This window comes from Centroberyx affinis, unplaced genomic scaffold (assembly GCF_046629955.1).
Source record: "Centroberyx affinis isolate AG114_WGS23_722 - 3 ecotype Tasmania unplaced genomic scaffold, CSIRO-AGI_Caff_v1 ptg000358l_1, whole genome shotgun sequence".
NCBI classification, from domain to species: Eukaryota; Metazoa; Chordata; class Actinopteri; order Beryciformes; family Berycidae; genus Centroberyx; species Centroberyx affinis.
Genome location: NW_027279029.1, coordinates 548,365 through 567,004, shown reverse-complemented (window position 1 = coordinate 567,004; position 18,640 = coordinate 548,365). Strand labels below are relative to the sequence as shown.

The 18,640-nt window shown below is 38.9% G+C and overlaps 2 protein-coding genes across 2 annotated transcripts in view; one reads left to right on the top strand and one right to left on the bottom strand.

Moving 5' to 3' along the window:
• Nucleotides 1–87: 87 nt before the first annotated feature.
• rwdd2b (RWD domain containing 2B) lies at nucleotides 88–3,580 on the top strand. The gene is made up of 4 exons (XM_071515527.1): nucleotides 88–572; nucleotides 664–731; nucleotides 2,105–2,467; nucleotides 2,569–3,580. The coding sequence occupies exons 1-4, from the start codon at nucleotides 366–368 to the stop codon at nucleotides 2,819–2,821; spliced, it is 891 nt and encodes a 296-aa protein (XP_071371628.1). The 5' UTR covers nucleotides 88–365; the 3' UTR covers nucleotides 2,822–3,580.
• A 13,876-nt stretch (nucleotides 3,581–17,456) lies between these two features.
• cadm2b (cell adhesion molecule 2b) overlaps nucleotides 17,457–18,640 on the bottom strand; it is a 138,421-nt gene continuing 137,237 nt past the window's right edge. The window contains exons 10-11 of the mRNA XM_071515522.1: nucleotides 17,722–17,844; nucleotides 17,457–17,575 (exon numbers count right to left, since the gene is read on the bottom strand). Coding sequence (XP_071371623.1) covers nucleotides 17,457–17,575; nucleotides 17,722–17,844 — 242 coding nt within the window. The remainder of the gene's footprint in view (nucleotides 17,576–17,721; nucleotides 17,845–18,640) is intronic.

Here is an 18,640-nt window from a genome sequence, read left to right as displayed (position 1 = left end):
TTTAGCTAAAGCAGAGCAACGTGTTGAAGTGGTTGAACTCAGGCTGTGTCGCTGGGACAATTCATCTCTTTCTATATATATATAAAAATATATTTGTTTTTTTTATTAATATCGTCTGTGTACTTGACACATTTCAGACTTTGCAGCGCCGTTTTTGATTTTAGACGGGAAAGCTGGTTAACTGAAAAATAACCTTATGTTGTGTTAGCCTAGCTGTAAATATGGCTGTAAAAAATACCTGATAGTGCAATGTGAACACTGTCCCATTGATTGTGGGAAAAGACTGCTGTGCACTGCTGTCTTCTCTTGACACTAGTAAAGTAGTAGTAAAGAGTCTTTTTTTTTTTTGCTTCATATTTGTCAAGATGTCTCATTCAGAGTGGGCAGAGTCTCAGCTGGCAGAGATAGAGCTGCTGTCCAGTATGTTTCCCACCCAGGAGGAGTTTGAGGTCACAGACCAGCTGGCCCTGGCTGAGCTGAGGGACTATGTGGAGGGCTGTGCAGAAAGCCCTCCACCCTCCAGACCCCGGTTCCTCATCAAGCAGAAGATGGACACTGCAAGCACGAAGGAGGTAACATTAACTAAACAAGACTGTATTGTGATTTTAACCAAAGTTTTTTCATATCAGGTTGTTTTATCTCTTGTTTTATCTCTTCAATTAGGTGGATTTCACCATATCCTGTGCTTATCCATCTGACTATCCCAGTGTCTTACCAGAGATAACAGTCCGGTAAGTAACTGTGGTAATGTATGGTACAGGTGACACGACTTTTGAATGCTGTTGTTGTCCTACATTATGCTGTATTCAAGATAAAAACACAACTGGGACGTTCCCAACCTCCAAAACTGAGGGATGTAGAAGGGAAGGCCAACAAAGGGTCTCACCTGTGTTGAAAATCTGTAGTGTGTGTGTGTGTAGGCAGGGTTGGGGTCAATTCATGAATTAACTCTATCAATCAAATCAATTCCAATTCCTCAGTTGAACTGGAATTGAATTGGAATGCCAGGAAGTTGAATTTAACTCAGTAAAATTCCATGTTTTTTTTTGTTTTTTTTGTTTTCTTACCACATGTCTGAGATTACACAAATTGTTATATCAATAGTGAATATCATAAAATGTTAAAGAGACCTTTCAAGTGGTATTTGATGCATAACATATATTATGATTGAATATATTTGATTTGTTGAACTGTCTTTTATTTGATATAATAATGTTTGATTTATAATGTTTAGCAAGTCAAGTCAAACTCTCTTAGAAGTGAAATTTCATGGAATTTAAAGGAATTCAATTCTGTTTCCTGTCATTCCCATTCAGTTTCAATTCTGTTTCCTGGGTGACATTCCAGTTCCAAGTCCAACTCCAGGAATTGAATTCGAGCTTACCATGCATTCTCAGTTCGATTCATGAATGGCCCAAACCCTGGTTAAAGGGGTTGGGAGGGTTAGGATGATCTTTATCGACCTCTATTGACGACCAGTAGGAATTACAAAAACATTGATAGAACTTATCTCCGACATAAGTCTTGAGCACAGTCCCCACCTCCACCCGTCCCATCCCGTTGATACAAACAATAAAGTCACATTTCCGTTAATTAGAGCAGAGATCCAACAGAAACGTCTAGTGAAGAGGTAAATGTAGCCTGATGCAAAATACTGTAGTAATAATAATAATACTGCTTGTCCTTTGCTTTTTGGCTCAAGAATGAGGATTTTTAGAGTAAATAGCTGCAATGTTATGCTATGCCGGTCACTTGCTTGTAGCACCGCCCTCTGTTGCTGAGCAGTTGAAAATGTAGGTGGCAGGTGGGGAGGAGATTGGGAGAGTCTTGAAATGATAATGGATGGGGAGTTTTTGTTCCAAAACACAGAGTATGGGCTGGAAAGTCAGTTTTGAAAGCCAGAAATTTCAGCACTATAGATCAGTAACCTTATCAACCCCCTGCAGATATATTATTGTTGTTTTTTGTGCTATGGAGCAGTACAAATCTTAGTTATTGCTCCTTTAAGTCTTCCTAGAAAACACTCTTCACTCCTGAGGATGGAAACTCCCAGCTCCTCGTTGCCTTGAATCTTCCTCCGCAGCACGTCTCCTCTCTGCCCTAGGTGCTCCGAGCTCAGCAGAGCCCAGCAGACGCAGCTGCACGCAGATCTGAACGCGTACCTCAAGGAAAGCTGCCGAGGGGAAGTGTGTGTGCTTTCTGCCGTGGAGTGGGTGAAGGAAAACTCGCTCATCTACATTAACAAGAGCTCATCAGCGGCTCTGCCCTCTAAGAAAGAGTCCGCCTCGCCATCGGAAGTGTTCAGCCGCCTGTGGATCTACAGCCACCACATCTACAACAAGACGAAGAGGAAGAACATCCTGGAGTGGTCCAAGGAGCTGGGCCTGTCGGGGTTCAGCATGCCCGGAAAGCCTGGGATCGTGTGTGTGGAAGGTCCTCAAGCTTCCTGTGAGGAGTTCTGGTCCAGGTACCTTGAGTTCTCGTTATTTTTAGCAACCTATATCTCGCAGCAAGAAGCCTGCTGAGGCGCCGCTTTTATTATTTTCCAAACTTTTTCCTATTTCACAGAGTGAAGGTTCTGACATGGAAGAAGATCATGATTCGTCATAGAGAGGATATTCCCCTTGATCGTCGGGGCGAGGACGGCAGCGCCGGTGAAAGTATGGACTCGCTGCGCAAGTTCACAAGCTTTGAAGAGGCGATGTTTGACCCCCATGGGAACAGAGGCAATCACATGGACCTTGGGCAGCTCTACCAGTTCTTAAATGAGAAAGGCTGTTGTGACGTCTTTCAGATCTATTTTGGCATTGAGGGGAGGTAGTAGTTAGACCTGAAGGTATGCAGGTATTTGACCGGTGCCTTGTCATGGAAATGATTTCTTCCTGAAAATATGTTTTACCATGTACACATTTATGGTACAATGGAATGCCTTCATTACCTCCTATACATTTTATGAATCTAAGCACACATTTCTTACCATCATGTGCCTGATAGATAGAAATAAATGAACCAACTTTTTATATATGTTGCTTAGTAATACACTTGCAATACAACTGGACTTCGGTGTTAGTGGGATAGAAGCCGCAGGAAACATCAGCATCAAACAGTAAAAAAACAGGCCTGTTTTTCAAAATTAGCATTAATAAGCTGCTCCTTGGAGAGCCTACTCAAGGATTGTAGTGCTAATGGCTTCCCCAGTTTGATTTGTGATTTTAATATTATGTGCCACCACATGACCTTGCCTTAGGTGTTTTTTTTGTTGTTGATTTTTTTTCCTGAAACGGCAGCACTGCAAATTAATGCCCAGGAAATATAGGATTTTCAGGTCTGACACTGAATTAATAATTGAAGAATATAGTCAACAGTATGCAGGATACTAGATGAAAGATTTATATGATTTAAAGAAATACCATGGTTGGCATCCCTCAAATTTGTCTCAGAAGGATTAATTGTGAATAATTCTGGATTACACTTGCAATTAAATTTGTGGTTACTCAACATGAATCTTAATAATAGCCCACCCAAGACCAACATGGAATTAATATGCATTCATATACTGGATTTTTGTATGGATTTTTTTCCCTCCAAGGTTCATCTGTAAATGTGATCTTATTAAAAATCTGATTATTTATGCTTATTTTATTGGTGTATTTATGAGTGAAAGCACCCCATGTATAAATAGGCATATATCTTTAAGGGCAGATAATATTGGTGCTACATACACAACATGCTACACACCAATATATCAATCAGACCCTACAGCAGGTTGAAAATGATGAGGCTTGTAAGATTTGCGTGTGGTCTTGCACTGCTTGTATTTTGGAAAATGAACTCTAAGCATGTGAGAGTCCAGAGCTTCTTTCAATTTGGGATATTTTGCGACAATTGATGAAAACTGGATTCTAGTATTTTTCAGAGATTGACACTGGGACATGTAAATTAGGACTGTACTGGACAAACTAGGGGTTTCTGGCTACCATACAGTTCTATTATTTAAACAAAATTACAGACATGCAAAATTTGAGATAAAACTAATATACAATAGTTAGTTACAGCCATTGTAATGAGCCTATTTGCAAATATGTTTAGGCCTAAATTGTCCACCAGATGGCAGCATTATATCATCAAAGTTGGGAAATATGAACACTTTGTTTTAAACACCTTATTTGATTTCACAATTTAGATTTTAAATAGTATTTTGTGATGTTAACTTAATGATTTGTATTTACAAAAGTGCAATTATTTCTAATAAAAGCATACCATACTATTCATTTGTGATTTGGATCACACAAGAATGTTTTGATGTTTGAAATGCTTGACTTTCACGCATATTTCATGCAGATTAAAGTCATACAACAATCTTACAATGTAAAAAGGCAGTGGATGTCATATCTGTCGAGCCCCATGGTGGCCCTGTACATTTTGCAGTGGATCTGAACAAAAAAAACACTCCCACATACACATAGCAGCTCTTTTTCGCCACCAGCAAGGAGTGTCAAAGCAATAGAGGCCATTAATTCCTCTGTGTTTAATGCTCTGTTGCTGTTCACCCTTCTAAATCGGTGCATTTGAGCGCCTCTTCAGTGTTAAACATCTCCCAGGCATCTTTTGGAGACAGAGCTGCTGGACCCCCTACAGGCTGCAGCTACTCAGGATGTCATGGGTTCTTGCTCTGCTCACTCCAATAAAAACCCCTTCTGACACAGTCGATTAGACTGATTCTGACTCTCCTCTCCAGAAGACTCATCAGGAAAGTCTGTTTGTTTATAGGAGAGCCCGACACCCAGGTCCACAACTCCAGCTTGTCCCGGTCTCTCATAGTCCAGATCAGAAGCATCAGAGATTTCAGACTCTGATCTCAGATCTGGTATCTGGTCCTCAGTCCGCATCTCTATGATCGTTTCTGTTGTATATCTGGAACTATTGTGAGCAGCTGGATGAAGAAACACAAAAGAAAGAGAATACTTTTAAATGCACATCAATTAGCTGAGATGCATTCATCAATATGTGGCTATAACTGAACAGCATTCCATAAATAACAAGCTTTAAGTGCATCTGTCAACAAGTAGGTCTTTAAACTATTCTATTCTATTATTTTCTATTGTAGTAAGTTCAACAGTACATCCACAGCAGCTATCTAGCTAGTAGTTGTGCACATAATTGTTTCTCTCTATAGTAAAGGATATGAAAGCATTATGCATCATTATCTATCACAACATCAAAAATGTAAAATATAAAAAGTGGAAAGCAGAAAAAGTGCTTAAATGCAAAATTGAACTTACTTATATTAGAACTCTTGCAGAGTTGTGAAATTGTCACGTCAAAAAGTGCAAGGTCAAAGGTTCCTATCAAAAATTAAATCAAGAATGAGATATTTAATGATAAATTGATTTAAAAGAAACAACCAGCTGGGTCAACTTGACTCATGCAGTGCGTCAAGTTCAATACGAAATGTACAACTAATTTTTGACCCATGTTATAGGAAGTTGGAGTAGTAATGCAAAAACTATTTTTACTTATAAACTAACAAATTAGAAATGTCAACAACAATTTGTGGACATCAAAATGAAATAGTTGAAGAATCCTTGAATATCAAATGATGAAACTCATTGCAAATGTATCACAGAAACACTAAGCCAGGTTATTTTTGACCCAGGTTATGCATCAAAGGGTTAATAAAGCAAAACAAAATAGGCATATCATATGGTTAATGTTGGTATATTATATTACTGGCATAAGATTGTGCATGGGCTTTGCAAGTTTGAATATAATAGAGCTGGAGCTAGGTTAAAATCACCAAAATCCTCCTTCAGTCTTCTGTTATAATAGCATTGCATCAGTATTTCTGCCTGCTGCTGCTGAGTATCTCTGGTCTTACAGCAGTAGAGCTGGTATTATCTGGGCACTTGTGGATTTTATATGTCATCAAGTGCGCAAGTTGATATAAATTATTTAGAATGGTCTGTTCTTTTCTTAATTTAAATATCAGCTGCATTTTAATGTGTTGGTTTCTATTATTTAATACAGCTATAATATAGCAATGATCTATGGAATATAAACAGCCTACTTGTGTAAGAAATCACTTGTATAGACTCTTTCAATAAAGACAGAATTAGTTTTACTCCACACCTTTAACTGGTTTTATTCCACACACACAGATAACTCTCAAGATGTTTCATACTATTGATTTTCTCTTTCATTCTGTCTGGTGAATAATCTACCTCTTCACAGCTATAACAATCAAACAGCTGCAGACATAAAGAACGGTCCGACTCCTGACGATTTACCAGTAATGAGTTCTTTTGCTAATTCAAAGGAAATATGTAGAGAAATGTTTTAGTTATGGCTTACTGAAAAACTCTTGAGTGCCTTTTTGCTCACTGTTGCACTCTGTGAATGTGACGAGAGACAATTCCCCTGTCCTCGTTCCTCATTCCTTGGGTAACTGAACTGATGAGTAGCACTTGTGAGGTTCCAGCACAAGATCCTGACATTGCTAAGAATGACTGTCGTTCCAACTAAATCTATGATGAATTTGTGCTATGAGCTGTGGCTATGAATTACTAAGCAGAAAATGTCAGTGGGCTTCCTTAGTCAAAGCCACCTGTCAGAAGACCAAGCCCATTACTGCTATCTACCTACTGAATGTGACCACAGTAAACATGTTGTTACTTACTTTTATTTTTGGATGTGTATACTTTTTTTTTCTAAGTCCAGTGTTTTTGGTTAAGCGCTCCAATCAAGTCTACTTTAGTTGATGTGAACTTTGCCACTTCATGTAGACTAAACCAAAGGAAGTACAGGAGCACACTGTTTCAATTATATGCTTAATTTATCAAGTGCAATTGACAAACGTTTCGACACACCCAGCGTCTTCATCAGAGTCAAACAGCAATGGCAATGACACAAAAGTTTAAATAGCTTCCTCTTTTAGAGCCGCAGCCCACTGACACCGTAGACACCTGGCCAATAGAGTGACAGCACTCCACGAAATACAAATAAACAGGAACAAACCAATATTATGAAAAGTAAACAATATTCTATGAATATAATACATAGAGTACTGTTGGCTCTAGGAGAGGAGGCTATTTACACTTTTGCCATTACAGTTTGACTCTGATGAAGACGCTGGGTGTGTCAAAACATTAGCCGTTTGCAGTCAGGGACGGACTTAGTGATTTGGTGGCCCTAGGCAAAGGCAAGCATGGGACCCCCTGAATCCCAACCCTCACCCTTTTCACTCCATCTGTAAAACTGTGGCAATATTTTGCTAGAAGTCAAGTGGAAAAGTTAGCCTGAGTAGGGAAGGGCTGATGACCATGACTCGATTTGGTGTTTGTCAATAAGGAAGTTTCTTTTAAATTAATTAAAGATTAGCTGATATTAGTTGATATTCTTGTGTTTTTGTGGGCCCCTCTGGCTACAGCGCCTAAGGCAGTTGTTTACCTTTGCCTAAAGGTAAGACCGCCCCTGTTTGCACTCAGAAAGTTAAGCATATAATTGAAACAGTATGCTCTGACTATATCATCTTCTTTGTTATGTGAGCCCCGTCCCTGGGCCTCTTTGTCTCTCTCCTCACTTTCTTTCACTAATAGAAATGCAAGCTCAGATAGTCATATACAAAGCAACTTCCTCCCTCTTTTCAACTACAGATTGAAGGGAGGAAAATTGAAGGAAAAAATAACAATTTACCTCAGACTCAACCACCTTGTTAAATTTGAGCAAATCACCCCCCGGTCACACCGCACTGCGACTATGACGGACGGGACATTGGTTTTTGCCAACTAATAAGGCACAACTGAGATAGAGGCCACTTATGATGATTATCCTGCCTGGGCTCTATGTGAGTTCAGGCTCCATGACAACGAGATGGCTCAGCAGATCAAGGTCCTGCTCCGAGTGTCCAGAAATCTCGGGGGTGCTTTTCTGTCTCCGCTGATCACGGGCCTCTGCGACTCCGGCATCATTATCACAAAACTGCAGCGACGAGGTGGTGCAGGTGGGAGAGGGCTGTGCTGCTGCTGCCGGTGCTGGTGCTGCTCACTTCCCGCCACCTGTCCGCCGTACTGCGTCTCCTTGCTCAATGACACATTCATATTTTTATATCACATGAATGCGGGGAAGTGGACCGGACCTAAATGGTTAAGAGTGTCAGTGAGACCATTGCGTACTCTTATGGGTACTGCTGCCTTATTGTGGGGGGGGGGGGGGGGGGTGACATTCAGGAGCTGAATCATGAAACGATTGAGAAAACAAGCACATCAACCTTTGAATCATCGTAGCTTGTGAATAAAGTCTTTTCACCTGCTGGTTGGTGGATAGTTCATCCGACGACAGCATTTTTGGTCATCCATATTGACTTTCCAAAGATGTATTCATACAGCATGTTGGATGCAATATGCTATTGACGAAAAGATGAAGCCTTTATTTGATGATGCAATATACAGACCAGTGGTTCTCAACCTTTTTGGCTTGTGACCCCTTAAAAAACCCCATCAAAGACAGTCAAAGACACATGAATGCGGGGAAGTGGACCGGACCTAAATGGTTAAGAGTGTCAGTGAGACCATTGCGTACTCTTATGGGTACTGCTGCCTTATTGGGGCGGGGGGTGACATTCAGGAGCTGAATCTTGAAATGATTGAGAAAAAAACAAGCACGTCAACCTTTGAATCATCGTAACTTGTGAATAAAGTCTTTTCACCTGCTGGTTGGTGGATAGTTCATCTAAGGACAGCATTTATTGACTTTCCAAAGATGTATTCATACAACACGTTGGATGCAATATGCTACTGACGAAAAGATGAAGCCTTTATTTGATAATGCAGTACATAGACCAGTGGTTCTCAACCTTTTTGGCTTGTGACCCCTTAAAAACCCCCATCAAAGACAGTCCAACCAGAGAGTGATTTTCCCTTTTCAGGTTGTTTCATCTGATATCAGAGGAGGCCTAGAGGTTGAAAACTATTCAGTATTTCACAAGAAAAAATGTTAATCTTGCGAAAAAAACATAAAAAATAGACATGTATATAGACACGTCTTTTTCTTATTCCATAAACCATCTAGCAACCCCCCAAAATGATCTTGCGACCCCCTGGGGGCTCCTGATCCCCAAGTTGAGAACCACTGCTATAGACCAGCATACATTTTTGGGATATTTCTGCCTATACAGAGTTATATAAGGCATAAGCCTTTATATTATGACTAAAGGAGCTGTAGATGCAGTCTGAATACTGTAGGTTGGACTTCAAAAGTTTCCACTGTGCTGTTTTTCAACCATTTCTGTTGTTTGTACTGCTTGACCCCACACCATATCTCCCCACTATAACAATAAGGAATACCTTTGAAGATGCATAGTAAATAGGATCTGTATAGTTGATGCAGAGTAAATAGCTTGGCAAACAACTCCAGAAATTGTCTGTTATCCCTTGTTCTTGAAGCCCATTTTGGCAACTCTTTCTGAAAATCATTTTTACATTAAACTTCATTCACACATGATTTACTGGTATTTTTCTTTTTTTTTTAAATTTCAGACAATAACCCAATTCTGTAGGTCTATCGAACTGGTGATGCATATAATTGAAATAGTCTTGAACGTCATGGTAAGGTATTTCAACACAGGGATTTCATCATGTCTCTATAGCTGGCACTCATTCAGAGACCTCAGCTAATATAAATAGTATTGTTTTGAATTACTTGAAGCAGCAAACATTGCACAGAAGGTTTTGAGTGTTATGATGGAGGGTTTCACAACTTTTGCATAAGCTTAGAAATCTTCATAGTCCTTAAAACGTTATACAGTACAATGGCTTTGTCTTATGGTTCATGTGTTCTGTACCTAATATGAGCATTAGTTCATCGGAAATGCTTTTTGGGCATTTTGGCATTTGGCCAAGGATACTTTGTTATTCTTATTTGTCGAAAATAATAGCAAAAGAAACCATGAGTCAGATTGTATAGACTCCATATTGTAATGAGCTGGAAAAGCATTAATCATGCTATGTCTTTCTTAGATGTAAAACAATTAAACTATACCCCTCCAGAAGTGAGGCTGGAACATTAATTCCGCTAAAATATAATAAATGTGCTGGCATAAGTAGTTGATTACGGTTGTAATAAAATATAACCTCCTAACACAGCCAATGATATGCACAATTTTTCACTTAATCAATTGTAAGCTACTCTGTATTGCCATAAAACATGCACACAAGCATATTGAACTGAGTGTAATGCATTAATGAAGTAAAGCCATATGCATTGAGGAACGTATTAATTTGTATCCACCGCTTGAAGTTAAGCATTGATTTGGCGAGTAAATCTATCACAATGTCACAAGAGCTGAAACGGAGCTCCGTTTCACTGCATATCAAACTGTTAATTCACAATGTGTTGCATTACCATTTTCAATTCTGCCAAAGTAAACTAGATAATCAAAGCAATTAAAAACACAATCAGCTGTGTTTCCAAGTACTGTGTGGAAACTTGGCCTGGCAGCTCTTTGGGATTCTAGACCTTCTCTCCCGATGACCCCTCAAGGTGAACTCTTGTACGGCTGTCCGTCCCATGAATACTAAATGTGGCTGAATTAAACATTTTCTCTCTTCTCACCACTATTTAATCAGTTGTCTTACTGAGCTGTCTGTCTGGAGTAATCCCCGAGGCTCACCATCACACTGACTGGCATCATAAAGACGACTGGCACGCTACTCTGGAAGTATTCACACTCGCTCAATCCCAGTGGTCCTTCCTCTCTTTTAGTATGCGTTTTATAGCAACTACAACCCTATAAATCAAGAGAGGCTCTCTGCTGTGTGTCTGCAATGTGCTCTGTCACCTCTTGACCAACTCTGAAGTACGATTCATCTTTGCAAAGTACTTTAATATATTGATATTACTCTATGTTTTGTAACTCATGTTGTATTTTTTCCACTGTGAAGCACTTTGTAACTTTGTTTTGAAAAGTGCTATATAAATAAAGTTTATTATTATTACTATTATAATACACAAATACCTATAGATTTATAATTGGTCTTCCTTAAGTGCCTATGTTTCTAATCAGATTAGGACAGGGATTTGATGCTCTACTGCAATGATTCTCAACCTTTTTCACATCAAGGACCCCTAATTTAGTCCACATTAGAGCCACGGACCCCCATTTGATAAGATTTTGTTTCTCGGCCCCAAATCTGAGAATATTTTTATTGCTAGATATTATTTTGTACAGAATTCCATGACTATCTGTATTGCAGGTAGAGAGATAACAGTGAAACTATGATCAAAGTATAATTTAATAGAAATAATGGTGAAGTTTAATAATTCATCAATTTGCTGGGGACCCCCTGGAACCCCCTCAAGGACCCCTGGTGGTCCCCGGACCCCACGCTGAGACCCACTGCTCTACTGGATGCATGTTTCAAAATGCTAATAACCAACATTTCACACAATAATTAATTACAGAGAAGATCAGACATACTTGTCTCTTTAAATCATGCTAATAAAGCGCAGCGGTTTCATTGCAATTTCAAGAAAACATAATCTCTGCTATCAAAGTCATGCTAAGATTTCCTATAACTGTCATTTTATTGGAGGAACATCAGTCTCCCAGTCACTAATATTCCAACTTTAATTAAGTCTCTAGTGAGTTGCTTGGAAGAATCTCAAGTGCTCAAATTCAAACAGATGGCACGCTATTTTTTGCATACCTTATGCCACAGGTACTCTGTTTTTCCCCAGAAGACTACCCGAGACAAGGCTTCTCCTTATGTACTCTCCTGGGCCTCTGCGATTCAAAATTCAGCCAAACAACGCAGAAAAGTTTGTTTTAATTAGATCTAAAAATACAATGTAGAATAAATCAAATGGCAGACAGACAATCCCAGGGCAGGTTATTTAAGGATATACCATGGAGCATGCGAGTCAGTGTGGATGAATGAGTTGAAAATATAGTGAGTAGTCCTGTTTCCCTCATCAATCCACGGCCTCCATGTGGCCTGATTCACGCAGCAGAGCCGCTGCCTCGCAAAGTGGAAAGCCCTCATGCAGCAAACAAGGGAGTTGTATCTGACTAGACACATTCATCTAGACTAATGGCACAGTGATGCATCCAGGGGGATACACAAGCTCATGTTCTTTGTTCCAGATCATTTGACTCCTCCTAACTTCCACTCGGCCCTGTCACAACTGGAAGTGTGAGTGATCTGTTTAATCTCATCAAATATGATTAGGCAAAACACATCTCAAGATAATATCCTACAGTCCTCTGATTCAGCAGCGATATACATGAGGCGTGAATTTTGCAGCTATAATTCAAAAGTGTTATAGAAAGGAGGCTTAACTATGCCCTGCCATTATCTGCTTTAAAAGCCAATACACTGTTTAAATATATATGAAAGTAAGAAAACATTTAGCAAATCTGTCTGTGGGTATTCTGACAAATCCATGCAGACTTTCCTGAGTGTGCCTGCAATGCAGATCAGCATGATCATGAGATTTTTGCCACGCTGACTCTTTCTCCAAGGTTGCTCTAGTGTAGTAAACATGTGGTTATTATTCTTCCCAATTCTCTATTAGAATGAGCTGTCAATCAAAGACAAAACCATTTACACAAACAATGCAACCTCAGGCTTCTAAGGGCAATGATAACAGACTCCACACTCAAACTTCTGGAAATGAAAAGTCGGATATTGAAAAAAGTGAATTTCATCTTCTACTGTCTGCTCTTTGTGCCTCATCCTTGGGTGCAGAACAATGATTACAAGTAAACTCTTCCAAAATATGTCTGTCCTGCATGGCAGGCAATATGAATGATGACAATACTAATACATAAATAAAGAATACCTCCACTGGACAGATTTTTTCCTGTTGGCTTAGTGTGATTATTGTCACTGTTGAATCTAATGCAAGTTTGGAGGAATCAGTGTACGGGTTACGTCACTGTTTCACTAATACCTATCAGCATCTGTAATTAAAAACATGATCCAGAGAGGGAACATTTCTTTGTCGCTTCTCTTTAGCATAAGTTAAGTGATGGAATATACTGCATTTGCTTTGCAATCCCACTCAATCTTTGAAATCCTTTTATCCCTTTATTTCCTCAGCAAATCGCCCAGTGGATTACACAAGGCAATTTACATGCTTGGATAGTGAAAACAAGTGGAATTACTGTTATTTCCACATAAAACATTGCGCTGCTAATCCAAAAGGGAAACCAGTATTTGTGTCGGGGTTGGAGGGTTTTTTTAATGCATCATCTTGCCATGGCTCCTCCAGTTGTCACTAATCTACAGCAGAACTGCGGGATGGAAAAAAGAAACAGACTGTGTTGACAGTAGCCCGGTCCCACTTACTGTAAAAACTTTACTTTTCCACCACAGCTTTGACTGGGGAGTGAGTGAAGACTCACAAAGTAGCAAAACTAATATGACTATTTAATTCAGCAGTAGCAGCAATACCACTGCAAGGACCATTTGTTCAGGAATGAATATGATTAACACCGCAAAATCAGAATTGTGCTGTAATCATAATATGTAAGTGTAATAATGTTTCTTAAGATATTAATTCATCCCTGAAGGATTTTGTGGGAGACTTCTGTTTTGCTATGATAAGAGCTTATTGTGAGCTGCAGGACTGATATGGACCCTGCCTACAGGGTGCAGTGGGGATCAGCTTCTTTCAGTCTAGTAAGACTTACAAGGCCTTCTCAGAGGTCACGCTGCGATTGTTACATTGCCCAGGGTATGGTTCTCACATTTCAAGGGTAAAGAGAAAATCCATTTTCTAACTCACTATTTACTATTACACACGAACGTTTCCCTCTCAATATCCAATTACTAAATTATGATGGATTCTTAGCATTATTTTCTGCTAGGCATTATTCAAGACAGTCTATCTCAATTTACATAGCTTAACGAAGCACAGAGCTTTTAATAAAGCAAAAGGAGTATGATATCGAGGGCTGATGTTTATTTGAATTGGCTGGGCTTTTTGGTGGTAATGATTATGAAGTGAGCGTTGGGAACTGTTTCTACAAGAGGGGGGGAGCGAGTCGTTGTGTGAAGCGGGCAGATGGCTGGCCGGACAGTGTGTTGATAATGGCAACATTAGTCTGCTGGGAAGCAACATTATGCTGAAGGTCAATGGGAGCTGAAGAATGGAGGATCGTAATGAATTGGGCCCCGTGTCCTGGAAAGAGATCTCTCCCTTTAAGGATGTGGAGATATTCAGTATGAGCGCTATAATCTGCACAGGACTATTACACCAATCCCCAAATTAAATTCACTTAACTTCATCTGTGGCAATGACATAGTGATAATCAACTATAAACTGTACATACTTTTATGTTACTAAACTGGTAGGGTTTACTGCAAATGTAGTGTCTTGATTAGTGCTGTATGTATTGAAAAATAGTACAATTAATACTTGCTTTACTCAGCTGTAAATCATCTATATTTGATAATGTTCTTTGCTGTAAATTCACATACTTGATTCTTCAGTTTTCCCATATCTCCCTCCTATATTAATGGTATTTTCATAATGGTACCACTGCTTCATTTTATATGCATGCTACTTTTTCATTCAATTCATTTCAATTTCATTGATCTATGTTTACACACACACACACACCTACACACACACACACACGTATGTATATCACATATACAGTATATTGACATATTTCTAATTTAGTAATCCATATTCAATCTTCAGTCTGACTGCTAGTAACATTTGTATGCAACAACTATAAATAAAGGCAATAACAACTGTAACTTAATCCATACGTTAGTAATCCATACTCCTCCCCAATATTACCCATCAACACAGTGTACATAATATGTTTTAACTGACATCAGTATGTGTTTATAGAACCCCACAATTGTTTACACTTTATTTCATTGCTGTGATTATATTCTTTATATTTGTCATTTTACCTGCTGAACCCTACTACTATTTGCTGCTGCAATGATCTAATTTCCCCATAGGGATCAATAGTTTCATCTTATCTGTAATCATTTCACATCACATTACAGCAATCAGTCGCATTCCAATATTAAAGACAGAATCCTTGACAATAATTAATAATGTCAAATCAAAAAGTGGTTAACCTCTGAGTTTCCTTGCCCAGGCTGCTTCTCCAGTTTGTTAAAACGAGGGCAGCAGCAGCCTGCTGTGTTGACGTCTGTGGCTAGTTTCATGAAGCCACTTCAAGCATATCGAACTAAACTCCAGTGAGATGGGGGAGGAATTTGGGGAGACTCAAGTCTTCCTTTTGTCACCCTATATTAATGCACAAATCAAGTGAAGAGCTGAGAGCCTTGGGCAATCTTCCTGAGGAGCTTCATGGTTTTTTAATCCTTCTACAAGTTGGACACTTTGCATATATTATTAATACTAAAGGCTGAGTAATACTCAACAGTTGCATGGAATATTAATTCCAGCTTTGGTCATAATGCTGTCTATCAATATGTGGTCGCTTTTATGTAATTCTAGATACATGGACTGATACTGTGAGACTATGGGTGCAATTTATAATAGTACTGTAATACAGAATGACTGAGTGTATTTGAAAGCAATGAATCTAGTCACAACAAAATGGCAGTTTTCAAGTTGTTCATATTTTAATCCGCACTTTGTCTTTTTTTTTTTTTTACAGTGGCATAGTTGAAAAATGAATATTCAATACTGGGAAAAAAGCAAACCTCACACATCCCCCATAAAAAGCAAATCAATTACAGCGATTAAAACTTTATACAAAATGAGTTATTTATAGCATCATACTGAACTAACAAAATAACATGTATGAGCATTGGTAATGTGGTTTGATGTGTTTGATAGAGTGACTATATACACTGAGGGGATGTCTGATTCACCAATGCCTCAACATGTCATTAGTACTGTTTGCAGCAAACTCAAAGGCCATAACGGTGATTGTTGTATTGTTTTCATGACAGAAGTTATATAATTTACTTAAAAAATGGAAAAGTTAATGTCAGACAACTACTTTTAGTAATAACAGCAATAATATCAATCAATATAGTATAATATAATAAATGTCAATCAATCATAATAATAAATACATATATTTTTGACCAGAATTTTTACATTTTAAGTAATTCATTAGAATCCCTGTTTGAAGAAGTCTTCAAAAGTGTGAAAACAATCTCATCAAAGTGACAGGAACCGATAAGATCTGAAATTAAAAGCTATAACCAGTGTTCTTCCTTTTTACCAAAATTGAATACTTACACATTATATACATGCCTTGTGGCAAAACAATCTCCTTGTTTGCCTTTGATAAATGGAAAAACAAAAGTAAGACTTGTGGAATACTTTAAATAGATGTACTGTATAGGCTAATATACAAATTTTTAATGTGTCAGGGATCCCAAGATTCAACAATATTGTTCACCAATAATCACGTTAGCAAAGTAATTTACAGCAATATCAACACATTGAGCATAGTTGTTCATTAAAGTAACATAAATAATGAACCCGCACAAGGTTCCACTCATTCGGTTTGGATCTTCCATTCTTACATCAAATAATAGCTGACCAAAATCGAAGTTCCTCATCCGTGACGATAACTGCTAGTGTTTTTTAAATCTTCATCACGTGCCTGAAACCATCTCTCCATCTAGACTCATATTGAATCCTGAGACAATAAACAGTTGCTGTGTTTTCCCTCTGTGTTAGTCCTCAGACTTTGTGCTTTAATTTTCTGACTTGTTCTCTGTTGTTACAAATCAATAACATGAGTGAAAACGGAATTAAACCAATGCGAGAATACACAGACGATGCTAAGAGGGAGCTGATATCATCTAGACACAATCGCAGAGACTGTGCGTCTACGTTTTGTTTTGTCAAAGTGTCTCGCCTGCTTCATGTATTTTTTAAACATATACAGTATGGCTGTGGTGGGGTAAACTTCGGGTAACATCCAAGACCACTTTTTAAATTCCTAAAAAGATCCATCAGATGTTAACATTTGATACACTGATGCATGTAACATATTCTTCCCTTAAAGCAAAACTGTTTGCAAAGCCAAGGTTTTCCCGCTTGAGTTGAAGCACATTTCTCGTCGCTTCCTGATGAAAAAATCTGCAAAAAGGTATACAACAGGTACAGTGAGGAAAATAGAGAAAATAAAACATCTGTGATAAGTGGAAGAAATGCAGAAAAATGTACAGCATTTAGGCACCGTAAAACTAAAATGGACACAGAGCCTTGGATAAAATCCCAAAATAGTACATGGTTTACATTGATTACAAAAAGGAGAAGGCAATATTGTCAGCAAAAATGCTTTGAAAACAAGCATGTCCTATTAGCGTGAGCTTTCTGGAGAAGACAAAAAAGAATAAGAAATAGATCGTGTGCCGACGCTGAGTCAGCTTAAAATTGCATGTCTGCTGTCAAAAGTTGTCATGAAAGAACGAAAAAAAAAAAAAAAGAACAACAGAGGTCTAAATGAAGTACTCTTTCTTTTCCTCTGCGTGCACGTGGTTTCCCTCGGCGTTGATGATGGCCGTGTCTGCGTCGGGGGCGTCCTCCGCTCCTTTGGCCTCGTGTGTTAAATACGTCCCTAGACAAAATAGAGCCAAAGCAAGCCCACGCACACGCATTAACCAAGTAACTACCCACCTTCTGAAAATTGAGCAATTTACTCCAAGAAAGGACAATTGTTATTCAAGGGAGATAGCGGGCAGAAGCAAAAGTCAACTGTCTTACCTTTATGTCTGGCCAGATATCGTCCAAGAACTATTATCAAACATAAAGTGATGAAGACCACAACTGCAACAACACCTCCGATTAAAGCATGGTCAGGTCCATGTTGTCCTAAAGCATTGGGATCTGGATGAAGAGAGAGAGAGAGAGAGAGAGAGAGAGAGAGAGAGAGAGAGAGAGAGAAAGATGGGGGAAAAAAGCAGACAGATAATATTACCACCTGCTAGATTTCCTGCCGCCCGTCTCATGCAGCTGTAGACATTTGCTAAAGAGCAGTGAAATGTTTTACGCCTGTAATTATCCTGAAAACATCTAGCTTTTATACTTGTGAACGAAGCATAACACGCCCAAATGAGTTTCTGCCATATTTAGAAGCAATCTGACATCCCTGTTTTTGAAGTAATTGAATTGGGGGTACATGGGAAGGTCTAATTAATCATAGGAAATATCACAAATCTCTACACGATTCATGGCAATAGAAATAGCAGTGTGCCGTCAAGAAAACTGAAGTCTAGCTCCAAATAATGGCTGTCAGTAAGGCTCCTTAGCCCTGTTTTGCCACAGCCACCACTATCTTTTTGTGTTTTGTCCTTGCTCACTGTCACATTCTGCATCAACGCTACAAAAGATCAGGTTTTCAAATGAGTATTATTTAACAGGAGGTGTCCTCAGGGCAGAGAGTGCGCGGAGGGTTTCCCAGCCCGGAGCATGCCTTTGTGTCTGTCCTGTAATAAACTGTAAGTGGCTGTGTCTTTACTGTGCTCCTCGTGTGCTCTCATTATCTCAACTTGATGAATGGCTACGGCTTGTGCTCAGTTTTGCAAAGTGACCCTGGGAAATGACTGTGGGGATGTTCCTACAAACCTTGTTTCACTCCTCTGTTAACGGAAGACCATTTACAACCCTTATTTTCAGCAACTGA